The 20459-nt window shown below is 37.4% G+C and overlaps 1 protein-coding gene across 1 annotated transcript in view; it reads left to right on the forward strand.

Moving 5' to 3' along the window:
• The first annotated feature begins 952 nt into the window (after window positions 1-952).
• The window catches only part of SLC22A4 (solute carrier family 22 member 4), a 99704-nt gene continuing 80197 nt past the window's right edge, over window positions 953-20459 (forward strand). Inside the window, exon 1 of the mRNA XM_043981318.1 lies at window positions 953-1377. Coding sequence (XP_043837253.1) covers window positions 985-1377 — 393 coding nt within the window. The 5' untranslated portion in view covers window positions 953-984. The remainder of the gene's footprint in view (window positions 1378-20459) is intronic.

Consider the following 20459-nt stretch of genomic DNA (forward strand, 5'->3'; position numbering starts at 1 on the left):
CTGTAACAAAACCTTAGAAGCACAGAATCTGAGTCGGAAGAAACCTCAGAAAACACCTACTTCAATCTCCTTACCCTATTAACCCATGCATTCTTTATGTGTCATATGGAGCCGCTGTTTTAATATCTACAGTAACAGTGAACTCACTTTCTCGAACTTCTCTAAGTTGTTCTTTCTCATAATCCTCTCCCAAATTAGTCTCCCTTCAATTTCCAGCCATTTAACCTAATCCTCTCTGGGGACAACCTGAACAAATCTATTTCCCTCCCATCATAAATTTTCAAATACTTGAAGGTGGTGATTATTTCTCTCTCCCTGAACCCTTGTCTGTCTTAAACCGGAACCCCTCCCGCCACCCGAGCTCCCCCAAATTCTTTCAATAGATCCTTCTATGACCTCCAGTCCCCATCAGTGTTTTCTTTCTCTCAATGTCGTTCCTAAAATGTGGTACCCAGAATTTAAGTTAATACGCTGGATATGGTGTGAATCTGGCAGATACGGCTGTATTGAATCGCTCCCTTGATCCGGACACTTCTGCCCAAAGCCCTCCTGTCTTACAGGAGCAGGGTGAACAGATAGGGCATGGATCGTATGTATTCTCTAAGCTCCTTCCCGCTCTTGGACCCTAAAGAAAATTATAACCCTCACACGCCTCCACATGTGACAGTATTCCTATTGACCTGAAACTGTACGACTAAGGTCAGAGCAAGTGGCGCTCTCCAGCTCTAGAGACCTTGCACCCGCCCCTATCCCGTGGAAGGGGCGGAGCAAAGGGAACTCCGACAGCAACCAACCAATCGTACGGTCCTGTGTCCAGGGCAGCGAAAAGGGGAGGGGGTGGAAGAAGGAGCAGATCAGTGAAGCCCCGCCTCACTACCCCACCCCACCCCCCCATCCCCACCCCGCTGTGGGGCTTCAGTCAATAAAGGCACTAGATCTCCTAGCCCTTCTCCCGGGGACGTTCTATCACCCCCGAGCTGCGACATGCGGGATTACGACGAGGTGACAGCCTTCCTGGGCGAGTGGGGACCCTTCCAGTGCCTCATCTTCTTCCTGCTCAGCGCCAGCATCATCCCCAACGGCTTCAATAGCATGTCTATAGTGTTCCTGGCGGGGATCCCCGAGCACCACTGCCTGGTGCCCGCCTCGGCGAACCTGAGCAGCGAGTGGCGCAACCACAGTATCCCGCTGCAGCTGCAGGATGGCCGCGAGGTGCCCGGAAAGTGCCGGCGCTACCAGCTCGCGGCGCTGACCAATTTCTCGGCCCAGGGACTGGTGCCCGGGAGGGACGTGAATCTGAGTCAGGTGGCGCTGGAGCCCTGTCTGGATGGCTGGGAGTACAGTCAGGACACGTACCTGTCCACCATCATCACCGAGGTGGGTACCGTAGGCAGATGAAGGGGTGCCGCAGCCCTGGGAGTCTTGTGGTCTCTCCCTCCGGATCCCTTAGCCAGCGCTGCCTTCCAGCAGAGCTCGCGGGCGCATGTCACCGTGACTCCAAGCTTATGTGCTCCGGGTTTGTCTGCCTGAGTCAGGGTGACTGCTGGGTGTCAGCAAAGCGTGCGGCGTGCGCCTCGGGAAGGAACGGTGGGTCTGGGTCTGCACGCCCCACAGAGCGCTCGCCAGGTCTAGGAGCCCTGAGACAGAAGTGGGTCCCAGGGCTCGGGTGAGGGAGAAGCCGCGCCAGAGTAGCCGAGCCAGCCAGGGGCCAAACGTTACTACCAATACGCCTTTTTCCTCCGGTTTCATAACTAGGTCTGGACCTATTTCCCAAGAACCAAATGTTGGCATGTCAACAGCCCCAGGCGTCAACTGTCCAGAGGTAGACTAGTTGAGTTAGTGTTACGTTAGAACAGTCCAAAAGAAGGGGAAGTTTCTTCCCACCACCCCCCATCACACACACACACCACCACCCTCCTCCAGGGGAATGACAGGGTCGAGAGAAAAGAGTGGCTGACCAGCTCCACCCCGGCTTCGAAGTGCCAGAGAAGCAGCTTGACAGTAGCAGGAGCAGATTCCCGCCCCACCCCCCCACCCCCCCACCCCCCGCGCCCCTGCTCCTTTGGCCTTAAACACAGACATAGAAATCTCACTTTGCATTAGACTAATTCTGTCTCTGTCTCTCTGTCTTTCTGCATCTCTGTGTCTCTCTGTCTCTGTCTCTGTGTCTCTCTCTGTCTCTGTCTCCCTCCTACCCCCACCTCCACTCCCAGTACAGTACATCTAGCATCTGGGTGACTGGGTGATGTTCTTATGTTCGGGGCTTGTCTTGATTGACCAGGCAGGCGGTGCTCTGAAGTTGGTCCACGAACTGATTTTGTAATCTTTTAATGACTCTGCTGCTGAAAGGGCTCTGGACTCCTCTCACTTTCCCCCATAGTTATTTAAACTGTCACTAAAGTATTTGCCTATTCAATTCAATATCTCCTCACACACAGTTTATAATGTAAACTGGATGAGGTGGAGGGGAGGAAATCGGGTTCTCTTGCAGCACTTGCACTTGCACAGAATGGACACAATAAATGTTTGCTGAAGTTTACAAAATTAAAGTACTTGTTTATTGATATATTAATGGAAGTCAGGAAACCATCTCTGATTTTGTCAAGGAGGAGGGACTCCAGGTGTGAGAATTCCCTCCACCAAAGAGCTCCTAAACCTTCTTTGCCTTTAGTAAATAACTTCTAAAGAATTTCCTGAGGCACATAAAAGTGTTGGGTAGCTTGCCTAGACAGAAAGGAAGTTTGTCAGGAGCAGAACTTGAGCTGAAGTTTTCCTGATTCCAAGGCAACTCCTCTATCTTCTCTGCCAGAATGTCTCTTACTCTATAGCATCACCTCAAATGTTTTAAAATATTTTTCTACCATACTTTCTTCATATTTGGGTGGGATTTTGGGGAGACAATCTGGCTTAAATGACTTGCCCAGGGTCACACAGCTAGTAAATGTCTGAGGATAAATTTGATTTGGGGTCCTCCTGACTCCAGGGCCGATGCCCTATCTCCTTTGCCACCCAGCTGCCTGCCTTTCTTTTTTTTATCACAAAAGTATTTTATTATTTTCTAGTTACATATAGAGATAGTTTTCAACATTTGTTTTTATAAGATTTCTAGTTCCAAATTTTTCTCCCTCCCCCTCCACCCCAAGACAGCAAGCAAACTGATATGGGTTATATATGTACAATCACATTAAACATATTTCTGCATTAGTTATGTTGTGAAAGAAGAATTAGAACAAAAGGGAAAACCCTCAAAAAGGAAAAAAGAGAAACAAAAAAAAGTAGAAATAGGGGCGGCTAGGTGGCGCAGTGGATAGAGCACCTCCAGGGCCCTGGAGTCAGGAGGACCTGAGTTCAGATCCAGCCTCAGACACTTAACACTTAATAGCTGTGTGACCCTGGGCAAGTCACTTAACCCCAATTGCCTCACTAAAAAAAAAAAAAGTAGAAACATTATGGTTCAATCTGCATCCAGATTCCTCAGTTGTTTTTTTCTGGATGTGAAAAGCATTTTTCATCATGAGTCCTTTGGAATTATCTTGGATCATTGTATTGTTGAGAAAAGTTAGGTCTATCATAGTTGATTATCACACAATGTTGTTGATACTGTGTACAATGTTCTCCTGGTTCTGCTTATTTCACTCAGCATCAGTTCATGTAAGTCTTTCCAGGTTTTTCTGAACTCCACATGTTCATCATTTCTTTCTTTCTTCCTTCCTTCCTTCCTTCCTTTCTTTCTTTCCTTCCTTCTTTCTTTCTTTCTTTCTTTCTTTCTTTCTTTCTTTCTTTCTTTCTTTCTTTCTTTCTTTCTTTCTTTCTTTCTTTCTTCTTTCTTTTTTTTTGTAACTCCACCAACAATCCATTAGTGTTCCAATTTTTCCACACCTTCTCCAACATTTATTATTTTCCTTTTTTGTCATATTAGTAAATCTGATAGGTGTCAGGTAGTACTTCAGAGTTGTTTTAATTTGCATTTCTCTAATCAGTAGTGATTTAGAGCATTTTTTCATATGGCAATAGACAGCTTTTATTTTTTCATCTGAAGCTGCATGACTTTCTTTATATTTGTTAAAGGAATTTACAATTACACTCCCCCCTCATTTTTCTCAATTTAGAAAAACCCCTTTATTTGATATTCTTTGCTCTTAGAAGAATATTCTAGTTCTCTTTTTTATCTTCAAGGAACATAATGTCATTTTTGTTTTGTCTTGTATTTTTTTAATGTAATAAACATTTTTATTTATAGTTTTGGGTTCCAATTTTTACCCCACCTTCCTGTCCTTCCCTGCCCCCTCTCTGAGGTGGTAAGCAATCAGCTATGGGTTATACATGTGTAATTATGTAAAACATTACCATGTTAGTCATTTTGTACAAGAAAATTTGAATAAAAGAAAAAAATGAAAAATAGCATGCTTCAGTCTGTGTTCAATCGATATCAGTTCTTTCTTTGGGTGGATAGTTTGTTTCATCAATAGTCCTTTGGGATTGTCTTGGAGCATTGTACTGCTGAGAATAGTTAAGTCTTTTGCAGTTCATCAAACAATATTGCTGTCTCTGTGCACAATGTTGTCTTGGTTCTGCTCACTTCACTATATATCAATTCATACAAGTCTTTCCAGGCCTTTCTGAAGTCATCCTGCTTGTCCTTTCTTATAGCACAATAATATTCCATCACCATCATATAACACAGTTTGTTTAGCCATTCCCCAATTGATGAGCATTCCTTTGATTTCCGATTTTTAGCCACCACAAAAAGAGCTGCTATGAATATTTTTGTACAAATAAGTCTTTTTCTCTTTTGGGGGATGTTTTTGGGGTACAAACCTAGCAATGGTATTGCTTGATCGAAGTGTATGCACAGGGGGCAGCTAGGTGGTGCAGTGGATAAAGCACCGGCCCTGGATTCAGGAGAACCTGAGTTCAAATCCAGCCTCAGACACTTGACACTTATTAGCTGTGTGACCCTGGGCAAGTCACTTAACCCCCATTGCCCCGCCAAAAAAAACCCCAAAACCCTAAACAAAGTGTATGCATAGTTCTATATCCCTTTTGGCATATTCTATATTGAAGTCCAGAATTAAATCAATCATTCTAACAATGTGCTGGAAAAATACTATTTGTAAGGGTCTCTATGGAGCTGCCAATTATTTTATCTGGAATTGTTTGTCTGAGCCATGGGCTCTGCCTAACCTACTGTTGGCTCAATCCTTTTTTAATAATTATTTTATTTGAAGCTTGACTTCCAACATAATACCAAACTATTTACATTTAAGTGAAATCATTTCTGGTTTCACGTAGTCTATGAATACATTTTGCACTAAACTTCTAATTCTCCTTCCAAGTCTGTTTTCAGAGTGAAAGAGGCTGAAAGGTGAGACTGTATAGTACTTCAGGCCTACCTGTAGGTAGGACTAGGTAGAACCACATGTCCTGACCTAGTCACTTGCCTGTAGGTCGTAGTCTAGATCTTGAGTTTTTAAATAACCCACTATGGCTTCTTCTTAGATTTCCTGTAAATAAATTAATTTCGACTCATAAAGTATACTGCTATTTTAGTCATTCCCCCTGAGTTCCCATCAAATATTATTTGTCTTATGTGTTTTATTTCATTTTCATTGGCTTTTCCTAATATAGTCAGAATTAGTAAATACTCTACTCTTTTAGTTCTGATTTTTTTGTTTTGCATTATTTCAAAAATATCTTACCAGATTTCTTTGTATTCCTGATTCTCATTGTCTAAATTGTATTTTAGTGTTTCATTATATTAATGTACCACAGTTTATTGAAACATTTCTCTCTTATTGGCCATTTAGGCTGCATTCTTTTTTTTGCAATTATAAATTATGCTACTATGAAAATCTTTGAGCAGATAGATTTTGTCTTTTTTGGTTTTAATTTTAAATAAATTTATCATTTGTGACTTTTAAAGATTTTTTAATTCTGAATGCTCTCCTTCCCTCCAATCCCTCCCGACTCATTGAGAAGGCAAGCAATATGATATCAATTATACATGTGAAATCATGCAGAATATATCTTCTTTTATTTTTAATAACACTTTCAGGAAATGTTCCTAATAGTGGCTTCAATAGTTCAGCACTATCCCTTTTCACATAACATTTGAGTTGGAAGAGATCTCAGAGACTTATGCCTATGTGACAAAAGAACCAAACAAACCAAAGAAACAAACAAACGAAAAAACCCAAACCTCTATAAACATCCCCAACAGCTGATATCCTAGCCCAGTGTTTCCCATTTAATGGTTCTCCCAAGACAACCCATTCCACTTTGGGAAGTTTCTCATTGCTAGGAACTTTTTGGTTTGTTTGTTACAAAGGGCCTAAAACTGCCTCTTTGCAACTTTCATGTTTGGGAAGGCATTTTATGTGGTTGTGAACAATTGGCACCAAGTGTACAAAGCATCTTTGAAGCTCTGTGTAGTTGGCAGGGCTTCAGAAATGCGTGTGTTTGTATATATATGTATTTATATGTGCATGTATATATACATAATGTGTGTATGCATGTAAACCATACTATACTTCTATTTATCAACTTTCTCTGGAGGCAAATAGCATCTTCCTTATTCATTCAAAGTTGTTCTTATAACAATATTGCTGCTACTGCATACAACTTTCTCTTGGTTGTGCTTATTTCATGCAAGTCTATCCATATTTTTCTAAAATCTACAAGCTCACCATCAATAAGTCATTGCCCTTCTTGCTGTGTTTATTTCTGCTTAGCTAAAGAGATGGAGAAAGAAACTAGGCTCATCTGGTTTTCTCCACTAACACTTCTCCTTATTTTTTCCTTCCTTGCTTCTTTATTGGTTGGTAAATGTGAAATGCGGAATGGAGGAATGGAGGTGAATGAAGAGACTGAGGAAAGGGGAACAAAGGGATATTTCCAAATTTTTGCTGTAATTTTGTATTCTGAATGGTGAATGGGGAGAGGGTGGCTTTTGTATTCAGTACTTAAGGTTGGGTTCCTACATAGCAAGGGATAGCAACATGAGGTCCATGAACCTATATGTGTGTATATACATATAGATATGAGTGTATGCATACACAAATGTTTATCTATATACACTTAGGTGCATAATAGGTATTTACACATGTTGATAACTGTATTTCAACATCATTGGTTTTCTTTGTATTTTATTTTATGCATTTAAACACATTCTTCTTAGAAGTTCATAAGTTTCACCAAACTGTCAAAGGGATCCAGGATAAAAGGTTAGGAACCCCTCCCAGAGAGCAATTTTAACTCTTTAAAGGTCACAAAGACAACCCAGATGCCAGAGAAAGTTTGTGTCACAAAAACAGTAAAGGATGAATAAAGGCTTATGGAGGAAACAGCCTAAGACTTGGCAGAACCAAAGCATCTGGACTTTTCCTTGTCATTAGAAAGAAATTTGATATTTCTGGGAGAGGCAGGCAGTTTAGTTTTCTCCTCCAGGAGGGCACTTTTTGGGTGCCTAATGACTCATCACCCCAAAGCTGCTATGTCATTCTTCTCTCTTCAGCTTCTTTTCACCTTGGAAAGCTGCTGTAATGACCTTGGAACACCCTCTCCTGCCAGACTTTAGCAGTTTCTGGCAAGAGGATGTGGGAAAAGGAAAGAGAGGACTGAATACATTAATTTTAACATGAGTGCCCATGGCCTGAGCCCCACCAGCCTTTCTTATAATAATGATTCCTCTGCTTGACAGTATTTGATGACTTTCTATATCAGTCTTTAAAATTTAATTTTTATCAGTTTACCAATCATCGACAAATAAACATTTCTCTGTGCAAAAGAGAACAAAAAAGGATTGTATGTGAAAGTAAATGTTTTGAAGTATTTGGAAATGAAGATTAGTAGCAAAATTACCCTTTTAATACCCTTTTAAATCTCCTTCTGAACTTATTTTTATTTTTTCCTGTGTATATTTAATATTTTCTTCATACCCATCTTTCTTTCTCCTTTTTGTATTTCTGTCTTTCCCCATTAACTCATCCCCCTGCACCTATATACATATACACATTCCAAATCAAAGCTCTCCCTGCAACAAATAAGCATGATCAAAGGGGTGAGGCAGGTAGGGAAAGGTACATGTCCTCACATGAAAATGGATACCTCGATCTGTACTTCTCCATCATCTCCCTGCTAAGAGGTAAGTAACATGTTTCATCATAAGTTTCATGTTTCATCATTGCATTCATGCTTCTCTAATTTCTTCAGAATAAAGTCTCAATTCTTTAGCCTGACATTTAATGTATCTGGCAAATCCAACTGTTCCAACTTCAACTCTCACTATTTCTTTCCACATATGTAATTCTGCAGCCAAGTAGAACCATCTGATATCTCTTCTACATGTCCCACATTTTTCCCACTTCTGAGACAGCTCACACTGATCTCTGTGCTCCCGCTAATACTTTTTGAGATACTACTTTCCCTGCAAGGCTCAGTTCAGTACTACTTCCTTTAGAAAACTTTTGTTGATCTCCTTCAGTTTGAAATTATATTTCCCCTTCAAACTTCATAAGGTATTTGGTATTACTTTCATACAAAAACTGTAGAGCAAGACAGTGTAATATTTATTTCAGAGTATTACATTTTGGCAACCTGTCCTATCCTCTCCTATTTCATAGAAACTCCCTGGGGACAGATAAGAGTTCTTATTTGCTTTTTTTTTTTTAATTACGGAAGAGAGAAGACATTTATATAGTACCTACTATGTGCCAGGCACTGTGCTTAGAACTTGACACATATCTCCTTCGATCCTCACAACAGCCCTGTGAGACAGGTGTTATTTTGTTATTCTGAACTTAAATATTGAAAGAGAGCATTTCCAAAGGAATGCCCATCAATTGGGGAATGGCTAAACAAGCTGTGGTATATGATGGTGATAGAATATTATTGTGCCATAAGAAATGACAAGCAGAGTGATTTCAGAAAGGCCTGGAAAGACTTGTATGAACTGATGTATAGTGAAGTGAGTAGAACCAAGAAAACATTGTGCACAGAGACAGCAATATTGTTTAAAGAAGAATTGTGAAAAGCTTAATTATTCTCAACAATTCAATGATCCAAGACAGTCCCAAAGGACTACCAATGAAACATACTATCCACCTCCAAAGAAAGAACTCATATAGATGGAACACAGACTGAAGCATGCTATTTTTCACTTTCTTTCATTTTTTCTTTTATTCAAGTTTTCTTCTACAAAATTACTAATATGGCAATGTTTTACATAATTGTACATGTATAACCTTTATCTGATTGATTACCACTTCAGGGAGGAGGTAGGGGAGGGAGGGAAAGAGGGATAAAAATTGGAACTCAAAACTATAAATAAAAAATTTTTAAGCATCTCTTTTGTCATTCTTGTGTACAATAATATTCCATTACATCAATATAATACAATTTGTTCAGCCATTCTCCATTTATCTAAGAAACAATATGACATATCCCCTTAGATTCTAGTTCTTTGCATTCTCTTCCCCGTGTTTTAATTTCTCCTGTCAAAATTAGGAAGTTTGTTTCACTTGTAATTATTCCCTGCCCGGTATTATACTTTTTCTTAATTTCCCTTATGTATCCCCATTTGTTTCCCTATTGAGTTGGATGTGTTTCTAACCAAACTCTGTGTGTGTGTGTGTGTGTGTGTGTGTGTGTGTGTGTGTGTTCAAACCTCCCTTTGTCCATTTCATAAGCTCCTCTCACCTTTTTCTCCATGTCTAAGCATCATTGGACTCTGTGAAAACTATATATTTTTTTAAAAGCCTGGGCATTATATATATTTTAGTGAGGCAATTGGGGTTAAGTGACTTGCCCAGGGTCACACAGCTAGTAAGTGTTAAGTGTCTGAGGCCGGATTTGAACTCAGGTACTCCTGACTCCAGGGGCGGTGCTCTATCCACTGCGCCACCTAGCCGCACCCCTGGGCATTATATTTTAAGAAATCACAAATGAAAACTGCCAAGGTGTATTAGATACAGAGGTCAAAGTAAATATAGAAAGAATCCATTAATTGCCTCCTTCTTAGGAACCATTCTCCCCTGAGAGGAAGAGGAATACATTTCCTCATACCCATCCCAATTATAAAACCCTTCTTCCTCCTTTCTGCTTTGGAGTATGCCTTCTTTTATCTTCCCTCCTCTTTTTTTTCTCTTATAACCCTTAGAACAGAACCAATCCACCCCTCCCCCAAATTTCTGTTTTTCTTATTTTCCTCAATACTCTTTGAAGATATTAAGCTTCTAAAGGGACACTTGTTTCTTCTCTCCCTATTAGAATATGAATATTACATCATCATACAGCTACTTTCAAATAAATTTGATTTTCTAAGTTCCTCTGGACTCTTTTTTTGTATTTCAATGTTCTTATTCCACTCTGATCTTTTCATAAGGAATGTTTCAAAGTCCTCTATTTTTTAAAGGCTTATTTTCTTTTTTCCCTCTCCCCTCATCCACCCTAGAAAAGGCTACCATTAGACACATATATGTGTATATGTATACATATATTTCAATTTGTCAGTTCTTTCTCTGAAGGCAGATAGCATCTTCCTTCATAGGTCCTTATTCACTCAAAGTTGTTCTTATAACAGTATTGCTTTTACTATATACAACATTCCCTGTTCTGTTGATTTTACTCTTCATTATTTCATGCAAGTTTTTCCATATTTTTATAAAATCCATGAACTTATCATTTCTTATAGCACAGTAGTGTTCCACAATGATCAACTACCAGACCCATTTTCTCCAAAAAGATGATACTCAGCTTTGCAGGGTTAAGCTACTCTTTATTGTGAGCCTATATTTTTGCTTTTGGGAATGCTATATTATTAGATCTTTTATTTTTTTATTGTTTTATTTTTAGTAGAGTCTGCTAGGTCTTGTGCGGTTCTTTGACAGTTTTTCCCCACATTATTACTATATATTTTCTTTGCTGTAGGAACTTGAATATTGGCTGTAAAATTTCTGGGATTTTTTCTTTTGGAGTTCCTCTCTGGAAATCATCTGTAGATTCTTTCTATCTTTGCTTTGACCTCTATATCTAATAGATTTTGGCAATTTTTATTTGTGAAGTATTGTACCAGTCCTTTTTTTAAAATCATGGTTTTCACAAAGTCCAGTGATGCTTAAAATTATCTCTCCTTGACTTATTTTCCAGATCAATTGTTTTTATATCAGATATCTTACATTTCCCCCCCTATTTTCTAGTCATTTGATTGTGTTCTAATGTTTTTTTGTTGTCTCATAGAGTATCTGATTTCTGTTTGGTCTGTTCTGATTTTCAGGGATTCTAATTCTTGGGTAATTTCTACCACTTCCTCTGCTAAGCTACTTATTCTCCTTCTAATTCTTTTGTACAGAGATTTTATTTTTCTTGCTTCATTTCTTCCAGGTAGTCATGTAGTCCTTGTGGAAAATGCATTTTTTCCCCTTTGAGGTACTGAGTTTTGCAATAACTTTGGGGGGGGGGCAGGGCAATGAGGGTTAAGTGACCACACAGCTAGTAAATGTCAAGTGTCTGAGGCCGGATTTGAACTCAGGAGCTCCTGAATCCAGGGCCAGTGCTTTAGCCACTGTGCCACCTAGCTGCCCCCTGCAATAACTTCTTAACCTGGATGGTGTTTTATTTGGTTCATTCATCTATCTGGTTTTAGTTTCCAAATTATATCTTTCTTCCAGGGCCAGTATCTATCCATCCCCTGCCATAATCTTGGATGGGATGGCCAACCCTGCTTGGTCTTCTTCTGGGTCCCTTAGGTTCTTTCAGTGATCTTTGGATTAAATACTGCCTGGATTTTTGAGTTTCAGAGTGCTATATTTCCAATGTTGTCTCACAATAGAGACTCAGAAACCTTGCACCTGTGTTGCCCCAGTCTGAGGGCTTTAGCCCTCACACACAGGTTGAAAAACATTTACATTGCTCAACACTACCACACTCTGAGAGCACCCTGGAGCTTTCTAAGGAGGGTCCTCCATTATTGATCCCTCCAGATACAAAATGTTACAAACTATAGTGTCCCTAGCAATATCTGATTAGCTGGAAGGTTGCCCCAAACTGGTAGGAATTATTGTACTTTAAGAAATGGCAAATGGGATATATTTTTTTAAAAGTTGTTTGATATGCCTGCCAAGAAAAACCCATGAACTACATTAAAATAATTATGAAACACTTTTTATACAAATAAAGTCAAATTTAAATAATTATAGAAATATTCATTGTTTATGGTTAGGCTGAGCCAATATAATACAAATGAAAATTCTATCTAGACTAATCTATTCAATGCCATCCCAATTAAATTATCAAAAATTATTTTATTGGGCTAGAAAAAATAATAAAAAGTTTTATGTGGAAGAAGAAAAGGTAAAAAATATCAAAGGAATTAATGTGGAAACAATGGAGAAGAAGGAAGTTCAGCAGTACTAGATCATAAACTGTACTATAAGGCAATAATTATCAAAACTATCTAGTATTGCCTAAGGAATAGAATGGAGGATGAGTGAAATAGAGTAGTTACATAATATACAGTAGTCAATGGGTATAGTGATCTCATGTTTAATAAATGCTAAGAACTAAGCTTTTGGGATAAAAAACTCACTATTTGGGTTTTTTTTAAGGTGCTGAGAAAACTGGAGAGCAGTCAGACAGAAACCATGTGTAGACCAATATCTTGCACTGTTTATCAAGATAAGGTCAAAATGGATACATGACATAAAGGGAGATACCATAGGTCAATTAGAGAGCATAAGGTATATTACCTATGAGATTTATGAAAATGGAAGAATTTATGAATAAATAAGAAATGGAGAACATTGTGCGATGTAAAATGTATCATTTTTACTAATTAAAGTAAAAAGGGGTTGTGCAAATAAAATCAATGTAACCAAGATTAGAAGGAAAGCAGAAAATTGGAATGGGGAGGGTTTCTGGACAGTTTCTCAGACAAAAGCCTCATATCTCAAATACATAGTGAACTGAGTCAAATTTGTAAAAATATGTATCATTCCCCAATTGATAAATGTCGAAGGATAGAAATAGTCAGTTTTCAGAAGTCAAAGCTATATAAAATCATATGAAAAATGCTCTAAAGAATTATTGGTTAGATAAATGCAAATGAAAACAATCTGAGGTACCACTTCATACCTAACAGATTAGCTAATATGATAGTAAAGGAAAAATGACAGATGTTGGAGGTATGTGGAAAAATTGGGACACTGATGCACTATCGGTGGAGTTGTGAATTGGTCTAACCATTTTGGAGAGCAATTTGGAATTATGCCCAAAGAGTTATAAAACTGTGTATACCCTTTGACCCAGCAATACTATTACTAGGTCTGTTTCCCAAAGTGGTCAAGGAAAAAGGAAAAGAACCTTTTCTAAAATATTTATAGCAGTTCTTTTTGTGATGGAAAAGAATTGGACATTGAAAGGATGCCCATCAATTGGGAAATGGCTGAATAAGATGTTGTATATAATTATGATGGGATACTATTGTGCTATAAGAAATGACAAGTAGGTTGGGTTTTTTTAAATGTGGAAAAACTGGCATGAAATAATGCAGTGAAACAAGCAAATCCAGGAGTACATTATATATAGTAGCAGCAATATTGTTGGAAGAACAACTGTGAATGACTAAGCTATTCTGATTAATATGATCATTCAAATCAACTACAAAGGACTTATGAAAGAAAATTCTATCCACCTCCAGAGAAAGAACTGATATGGAAGTATGTATTGTATGCTTTCATATATATCTATTGATCTATATATCAATCTATATGTGTATATGTATATAAGTGTATTTATATATTTATATATATTTTATATGGCTATGTATCAAATGTTGGTCTTCTCTAATACATGGTTGGGAAAGAGGGAGAAAGCTTAGAACTCAAAATGTAATATAAGTAAATAAATAAGTGGATGAACAAATAAATAAAAGGAAGAATGAATGAATAAAGAAATGACAAATGGGATATATTAAGGAGAGAAAAGTTGTTTCAATTGGTACTGAGTGAAGTGAGCAGAAGAAAAATTTATATAATGACTACAACATTCTAAAGAAAAATTACCTTGAAGAAAAATGTCACTGAAGCACTAAAAATCACAGAAGAGAAGAAAAGCAAGTCCAGAGACAGATAAAGACAAGGAGGGCATCTTTGAAATTGTGATGAATTTATTATAAACATGGTAATAAAAGCTGTCTATAATGAAGAGTCATGGTTTTACATACAATCCCCTTTCTCTATTATTTGTATAGGCAGCTGGGATAGAGGATAGGACCTGGAGTCAGGAAGACCTGAGTTCAAATCCAGCCTCAGATACTTTCTAGCTGTGCAACCCTGGGCAAGTCACTTAACTTCTGTCTGCCTCAATTGCTTCATCTGTAAAATGAGGATAATAACAGTACCTACCTCCCAGGGTTGTTGTGAAGATCAAAGGAGAAAATATTTGTAAAACACTTAGCACAATGCAAAAAATTAAAATACAAAAAATGTTCAACAAAAATAACTAATCCAGTGACTTCATCTGATTAATTAATACATGCAACATTCTGCCTTTGTAACCCATATTTCCCCCCTTTCCCAAGAGGAAGAAGATAGGTTGCCTTCTATGTTCTCTGTGACCATCACTGGTGTTTGATTTTTGCTCCAGGTTCAGCTTCCTTTGCATTGTTGCAGTTATTATATGTTGTTCTTCTGGTTCTTTTTATTCTACTCAACATCTGTTCAAGCAAAACTTATCAGACATCTACTATGTGCCAGGCACTGGGCTAAGCACTGGGAATATAAAGAGAGGCAGAAATAATCATGGCCTTGGGGCAGTTAAGTGGTGCAGTGGATAAAGCACCAGCCCTGGATTCAGGAGGACCTGAGTTCAAATTTGGCCTCAGACACTTGACACATACCTGTGTGACTCTGGGCAAGTCACTTAACCCTCATTGCCCCGCACCCACACACCCCACCCCCCACAAAAAAGAGAAAGAAAGAAAGAATCATGGCCTTTAAGGAGCACACAATCTAATCAAGGAGACAGCATGATAACGATTATGAAGAAACATGCCAAAGAAAGGATAAATTGGAACTAGTCAACAGAGGGAAGGCAGTACAACTAAGAGGGATCAGGAAAGGATTCCTATAGAAGGTGGAAATTTTAGCCGGTTCTAGAAGGAAGCCAGAGAAAACAGGAGATGGACATGTGGAGGCATTCCAGGCATGGAGAATGGCCAGTGAAAATGCCCAGTCAGTAGATGGGCTCTTGATAGAGGAACAACAAAAATTCCAGTGTCATTGGAGTGTATGTGGAGAGGAGTAAAGAATAAGAAAACTAGAAAGTTGGGGTGGCAGGGTTAGGTTAGAAAGAGCCAAAGAGAGGATTTTATATTTGATCCTAGAGTTAAAAGGAAGCCACTACAATTTCTTAAGTGGCGGGGTGGGGCGAGGGGTGACATGGTTAGAACTGCATTTTAGCGAGATAAATTTGGCAACTAAGTAGAGGATGAATTAGAGTGAAGAAAGATGAGGTAGGCAGACCAACCAGTAGGTTATTGCAATAATCCAAGAATGAGGTGTTAAGGGCCCACACCATAGTGATGTCAGTACCATGAGAAGAAATGTTATGAAAGTAAAATTGACAAAACTTAGTAACATTGGATATGTGGGAGAAAAGAGTATGGAATCAAGGGTGACACCCCAGTGAGCCTGAGTGACACAGTGGATGGCATTATCCTTGACGGTGATAGGAAAATTGGGGGAGGGGATAATGAGTTAACTTTTGAAGATACTTGAATTTAAGATGTCTATAGGGCAACCAGATTAAGATGTCCAATAAATAAGAGATACAAGAACAGGGGTCAGGAAAGAGGTTAGGGCTAGATGAGTCAATTTCAGAATCATCAGTATAAAAATGGTAATGGGATCCATTGGAGAGGATGAGGTCACCAAGTGAAATAGTAAAGAACAAGAATAGAAAAGGGCCTAGGCAAGAGCCTTGGGGGGACACCTGTGGCTATTTGTCACTACCTGAATAAAAATCTAGCAAAGGAGACTGAGAAGTTGTCAGACAATTAAGAGGGGAACAAGGAGAGAATTGTATTATGAAAACCTAGAGAGACAAGAATATCAAGGGGAAGATGTTGATCAACAGTGTCAAATGCTATAGAAAGGTCAAGAAGAATGAGAACTGAGAAAAGGCCACTAGAATTGGCAGTTAAGAAATCATGGGTAAATTTTGAGAGAGTAGTTTCATTTGAATGATAAGGCTGAAAACCAGATTGCAGAAAATTAAGAAGAGAATGAATGGAAAGGAAATGGAGACACCGATTATAGATGGCCTTCTCAAGGAGTTTAGCCAAACAAAAGGGGTAGGGGGAGATGCAAAACAATAGCTAGCAAGGGTGGATGGATCCATTGAGGTTGGGGTAGATATGGTCATGTTGTAGGCAGAAGAGAAGTAATCGAAAGATAAGGAGAGATTGAAGATGAATGAGACAGTAAGGATGATAGAGAGAGCAATATACTGGAGAAGATAAGATGAAATAGAGAGGTTAGCCTTGGCGAGGAATCTCTTTGCGAGACAGGGGTGAAAGAAGAGATAGTAGCAAAAGGCATATAAAGGATGGGAGGGGCTCTCAGCAAATGTTTTAAATTTAATAACCCCCATAAGTATTTCATTTCATCTATATGCCAAAGTTTAGCCGTTCCCCTCCTGATTTTGTCTCTTCCAGTGCCAATCAGTTTACATAACAGGTGATTAATAAGTGACTATTGAATGGCTGAATGAATAAAAGAAAAAATTAAATGCCTCCCATCCTTCCTATTATTCCCATCATTAACTCTTTTTTTCCTCTGCTGAAAAGTTGAGTGTGAATGCTTTTTGTGGCATGCTAGTGACAGAAACCATTGTGTAGTTAATTATTTTAAATTTTAAAAAATTTTCTAAACAACTCACTTAAGGTTTATTTTCTTCACAATAACCCTACAAGGTGGTAAGGTAGGTATTATTATTCCCATCTCATAGAAGAGAAACTTGAGAGCCAAATATTAATGACTTATTTTCCCATAGTCATATGGTAACTAAATAATCTAATACTAAAGAATGAGTGCGCCAAAAAAACAAATCACAGAAGAAATAAGTAATTTCATTAGAATGACAATGAAACAACAAACCAAAATTTATGGGATACAGCCAAAGTAGTATTAGGGGAAATTTTATATTTTTGAATACTTATATCAATAAAATAAAGAGCAGATCAATGTATTGGGCATGCTGTTAAACAAACTAGAAAAAGAACAAATTTAAAATACCCAATTAAACACCAAGTTGGAAATCCCAAAATTCAAAGGAGAGATTAATAAAAATGAAAGTAAGGAAACCATGAACTAATAAATAAAACTAGGAGGTGGTTTTATGGGGTGGAAATAATAAAATAAATCATTGGTTAATCTGATTTTTTTAAAAAGAAGAAAACCAAATTACCAGTATCAAAAGTGAAAAGGATGAATACATCATCAATGAAAATGAAATTAAAACTATTATTAGGAGCTCTTTTGCTCAATATGCCAATATATATAATAATCAAAGTGAAATGGATGAATATTTACAAAAATGTAAATTGCCAAGCATAACAGAAGAGGGAAATAGAATAACCCTATTTTAGAAAAAGAAATTAAACAAACCATCAATGAGCTCCCTAAGAAAAATTCCCAGGGACAGATGAATCCACAAGTGAATTCTACCAAACCTTTAAAGAACAATTGATTTCATCCAATATTATATAAACTATTTGGGAAAATATACACAGAAGGAATCCTACCAAATTCCTTTTATGATACAAATATGGTGCCAATACCTAAACCAGGCGAGCAAAACCAAAAACTACAAAAAACAAATTTCCTCATGAATGTTGATGCAAAAATTTTTATATAAAATATTAACAAGGAGATTACAACATTATCACACAAAGATCATCCATTATGACCAGGTAGAATTTATACCAGGAATGTAGGGATGATTTAATTATTGGGAAAACGATCAGCATAATTAATCTTATAAATAACAAAAACAAAAAATATATATAATTATCTCAATACTCTATCTCAAAAGCTTTCAACAAAATACAACAGATTCCCATTAAAAAACACTATAAAGCGGGGGCAGCTAGGTGGCACAGTGGATAAAGCACCGGCCCTGGATGCAGGAGGACCTGAGTTCAAATCCAGCCTCAGACACTTGACACTTACTAGCTGTGTGACCCTGGGCAAGTCACTTAACCCTCATTGCCCCCCCCAAAAAAAAACCACTATAAAGCAAAGTAAAAAAACAGACCTTTAAAATAATAAGTAGAATCTATCTAAAACTATCAGCAATCATTATCTATCATGAGAATGAACTAGAAGCTTTCCCAATAAGACCAGGAGTGAAACAAAAATGTACATTATCACCCTCTTATTCAATATTATGCTAGAAATGCTAGTTATCGCAATAAGCAAAGAAAAAAATTGAAACAATTAGAATAGGCAAAGGGGAAACAAATTCTAGAATTCTATGAACCAAAAAAACTTTAGCAAAGTTGCAAAACATAAAATAAACTCACATAAATCATCAACATTTCTCTATATTACCAATAACATGTAGCAGGAACAGACAGAAAGAGAAATTCCACTTAAAATAAGTGCAGACAATATAAAATACTTGTGTTTTTATCTGCCAAGCAAACCCAAGAATTATGCGAACAAAATTACAAATCACTTTTCACACAAATACAGCTCTAAACAATTGGAGAAATATTAATTGCTCACAGAGAAGCCAAGTTGAAGTAATAAAAATGACAATTCTACCTAAATTAATTTACTTATTCATTGCCATACCAATCAAACTACCAAAAATTATTTTATAGAGCTACAAAAAATTATAACAAAATTCATATGGAAGAATAAAAGTATATCAAAGGAATCAATGAAAAAGAATATGAAAGAAGGTGACCTAGCAGTACCAGATTTCAAATTGTATTATAAAGCAGTAATCATCAAAACAATCTGAGACTGGATAAGAAATAAAGTGGTAAATCAGTGGAATAGATTAGTTATATAATACACAATAGTAAATGACCACAGTAATCCAGTGCTTGATAAACCCAAAGATCCAAGCTTTTGGGACAAGAACTTACTATTTGGCAAAATTTCTGGGAAAACTGGAAAGCAGTTTGGCAGAAACTAGATAGAGACCAACATCTCACACCAAGAAAAGGACCAAAGGGGTACATGATTTAGACGGAAAGGGTGATATCTGAAGCAAATTAGATTATGGATAAGGGAAGAATTCATGACCAACCAAAAGATAGAGAGAATCATGCAATGCAAAATGAACAATTTTGTTTCCATTAAATTAAAAAGGTTTTGCACAAACAAACAAATCTGTAACATTAGATTAAAAGAAAAGCGGGAAACTGGTATAAAAAATTTTACAAGTTTCTCTTATAAAAGTCTCATTTCTCAAATACATAGGTAATCGAATCAAATTTATAACAATATGTCATTCCCCATTGATAAATGGTCAAAGGATATGAACAGGTAGTTTTCAGAAGAAGAAATCAAAGACACATGTTGTCAAATAAAAAATGCTCTAAATAAGTATTGATTAGAGAAATGCAAATTAAAACAGTTCCCAGGTACCACCTCATACCTAACAGATTGGCAAATATGACAAAAAAAGGAAAATGACAAGTATTGAAAGAGCTGTGAAAAAATAGAGACAGTAATACACTGTTAGGGTCAGCTAGATGATACAGTAGATAGAACACTAGACTTGGAATCAGGAAGACTCATCTCCATGAGTACAAATCCAATCTTAGATACTTACTAGTTGTGTGACCTTGAGTAAGCCACTTATCCCTGTTTGCCTCAGTTTCTCATCTATAAAATAAGCTGGAGAAGGAAATTTCAAACAACACCAGTATCTTTGTCAAGAAAATCCAAAATGTAGTCACAAGAGTCAGACATGACTAAAACAACCCGACAATAACAACAACAATGCATTATTGGTGGAGTTGTGAACTAAGCCAACTATTCTTGAGGGTAACTGGGATCTATGCCCAAAGGCCTATAAAACCATGTATATCCTTTAACCCAACAATACCACTACTGTGTATGTATCCCAAAGAAATAAAAGGAAAAGGAAAAGGACCTATATGTACAAAAATATTTATAGCAGCTCTTTTTTGTGGTGGCAAAGAATTGGAATTTGAGGGGATATTTATCAATTGGGGAATGACTGAATAAGTTGTAGTATGTGATTGTATTGGAATATGATTATATTGGATTGATTCTATTATAGTAAATATAATTCTATTATAATATTATATAGTACCATAATTATATAGTACATTAAAATAAAATACATTATAATAATGTTATATATGATTATGTTGAATTGGGATATTATTATATTGGGATACTATTGTGCTATAAGAAATG

This window comes from Dromiciops gliroides, chromosome 2 (assembly GCF_019393635.1).
Source record: "Dromiciops gliroides isolate mDroGli1 chromosome 2, mDroGli1.pri, whole genome shotgun sequence".
Classification (NCBI taxonomy): domain Eukaryota; kingdom Metazoa; phylum Chordata; class Mammalia; order Microbiotheria; family Microbiotheriidae; genus Dromiciops; species Dromiciops gliroides.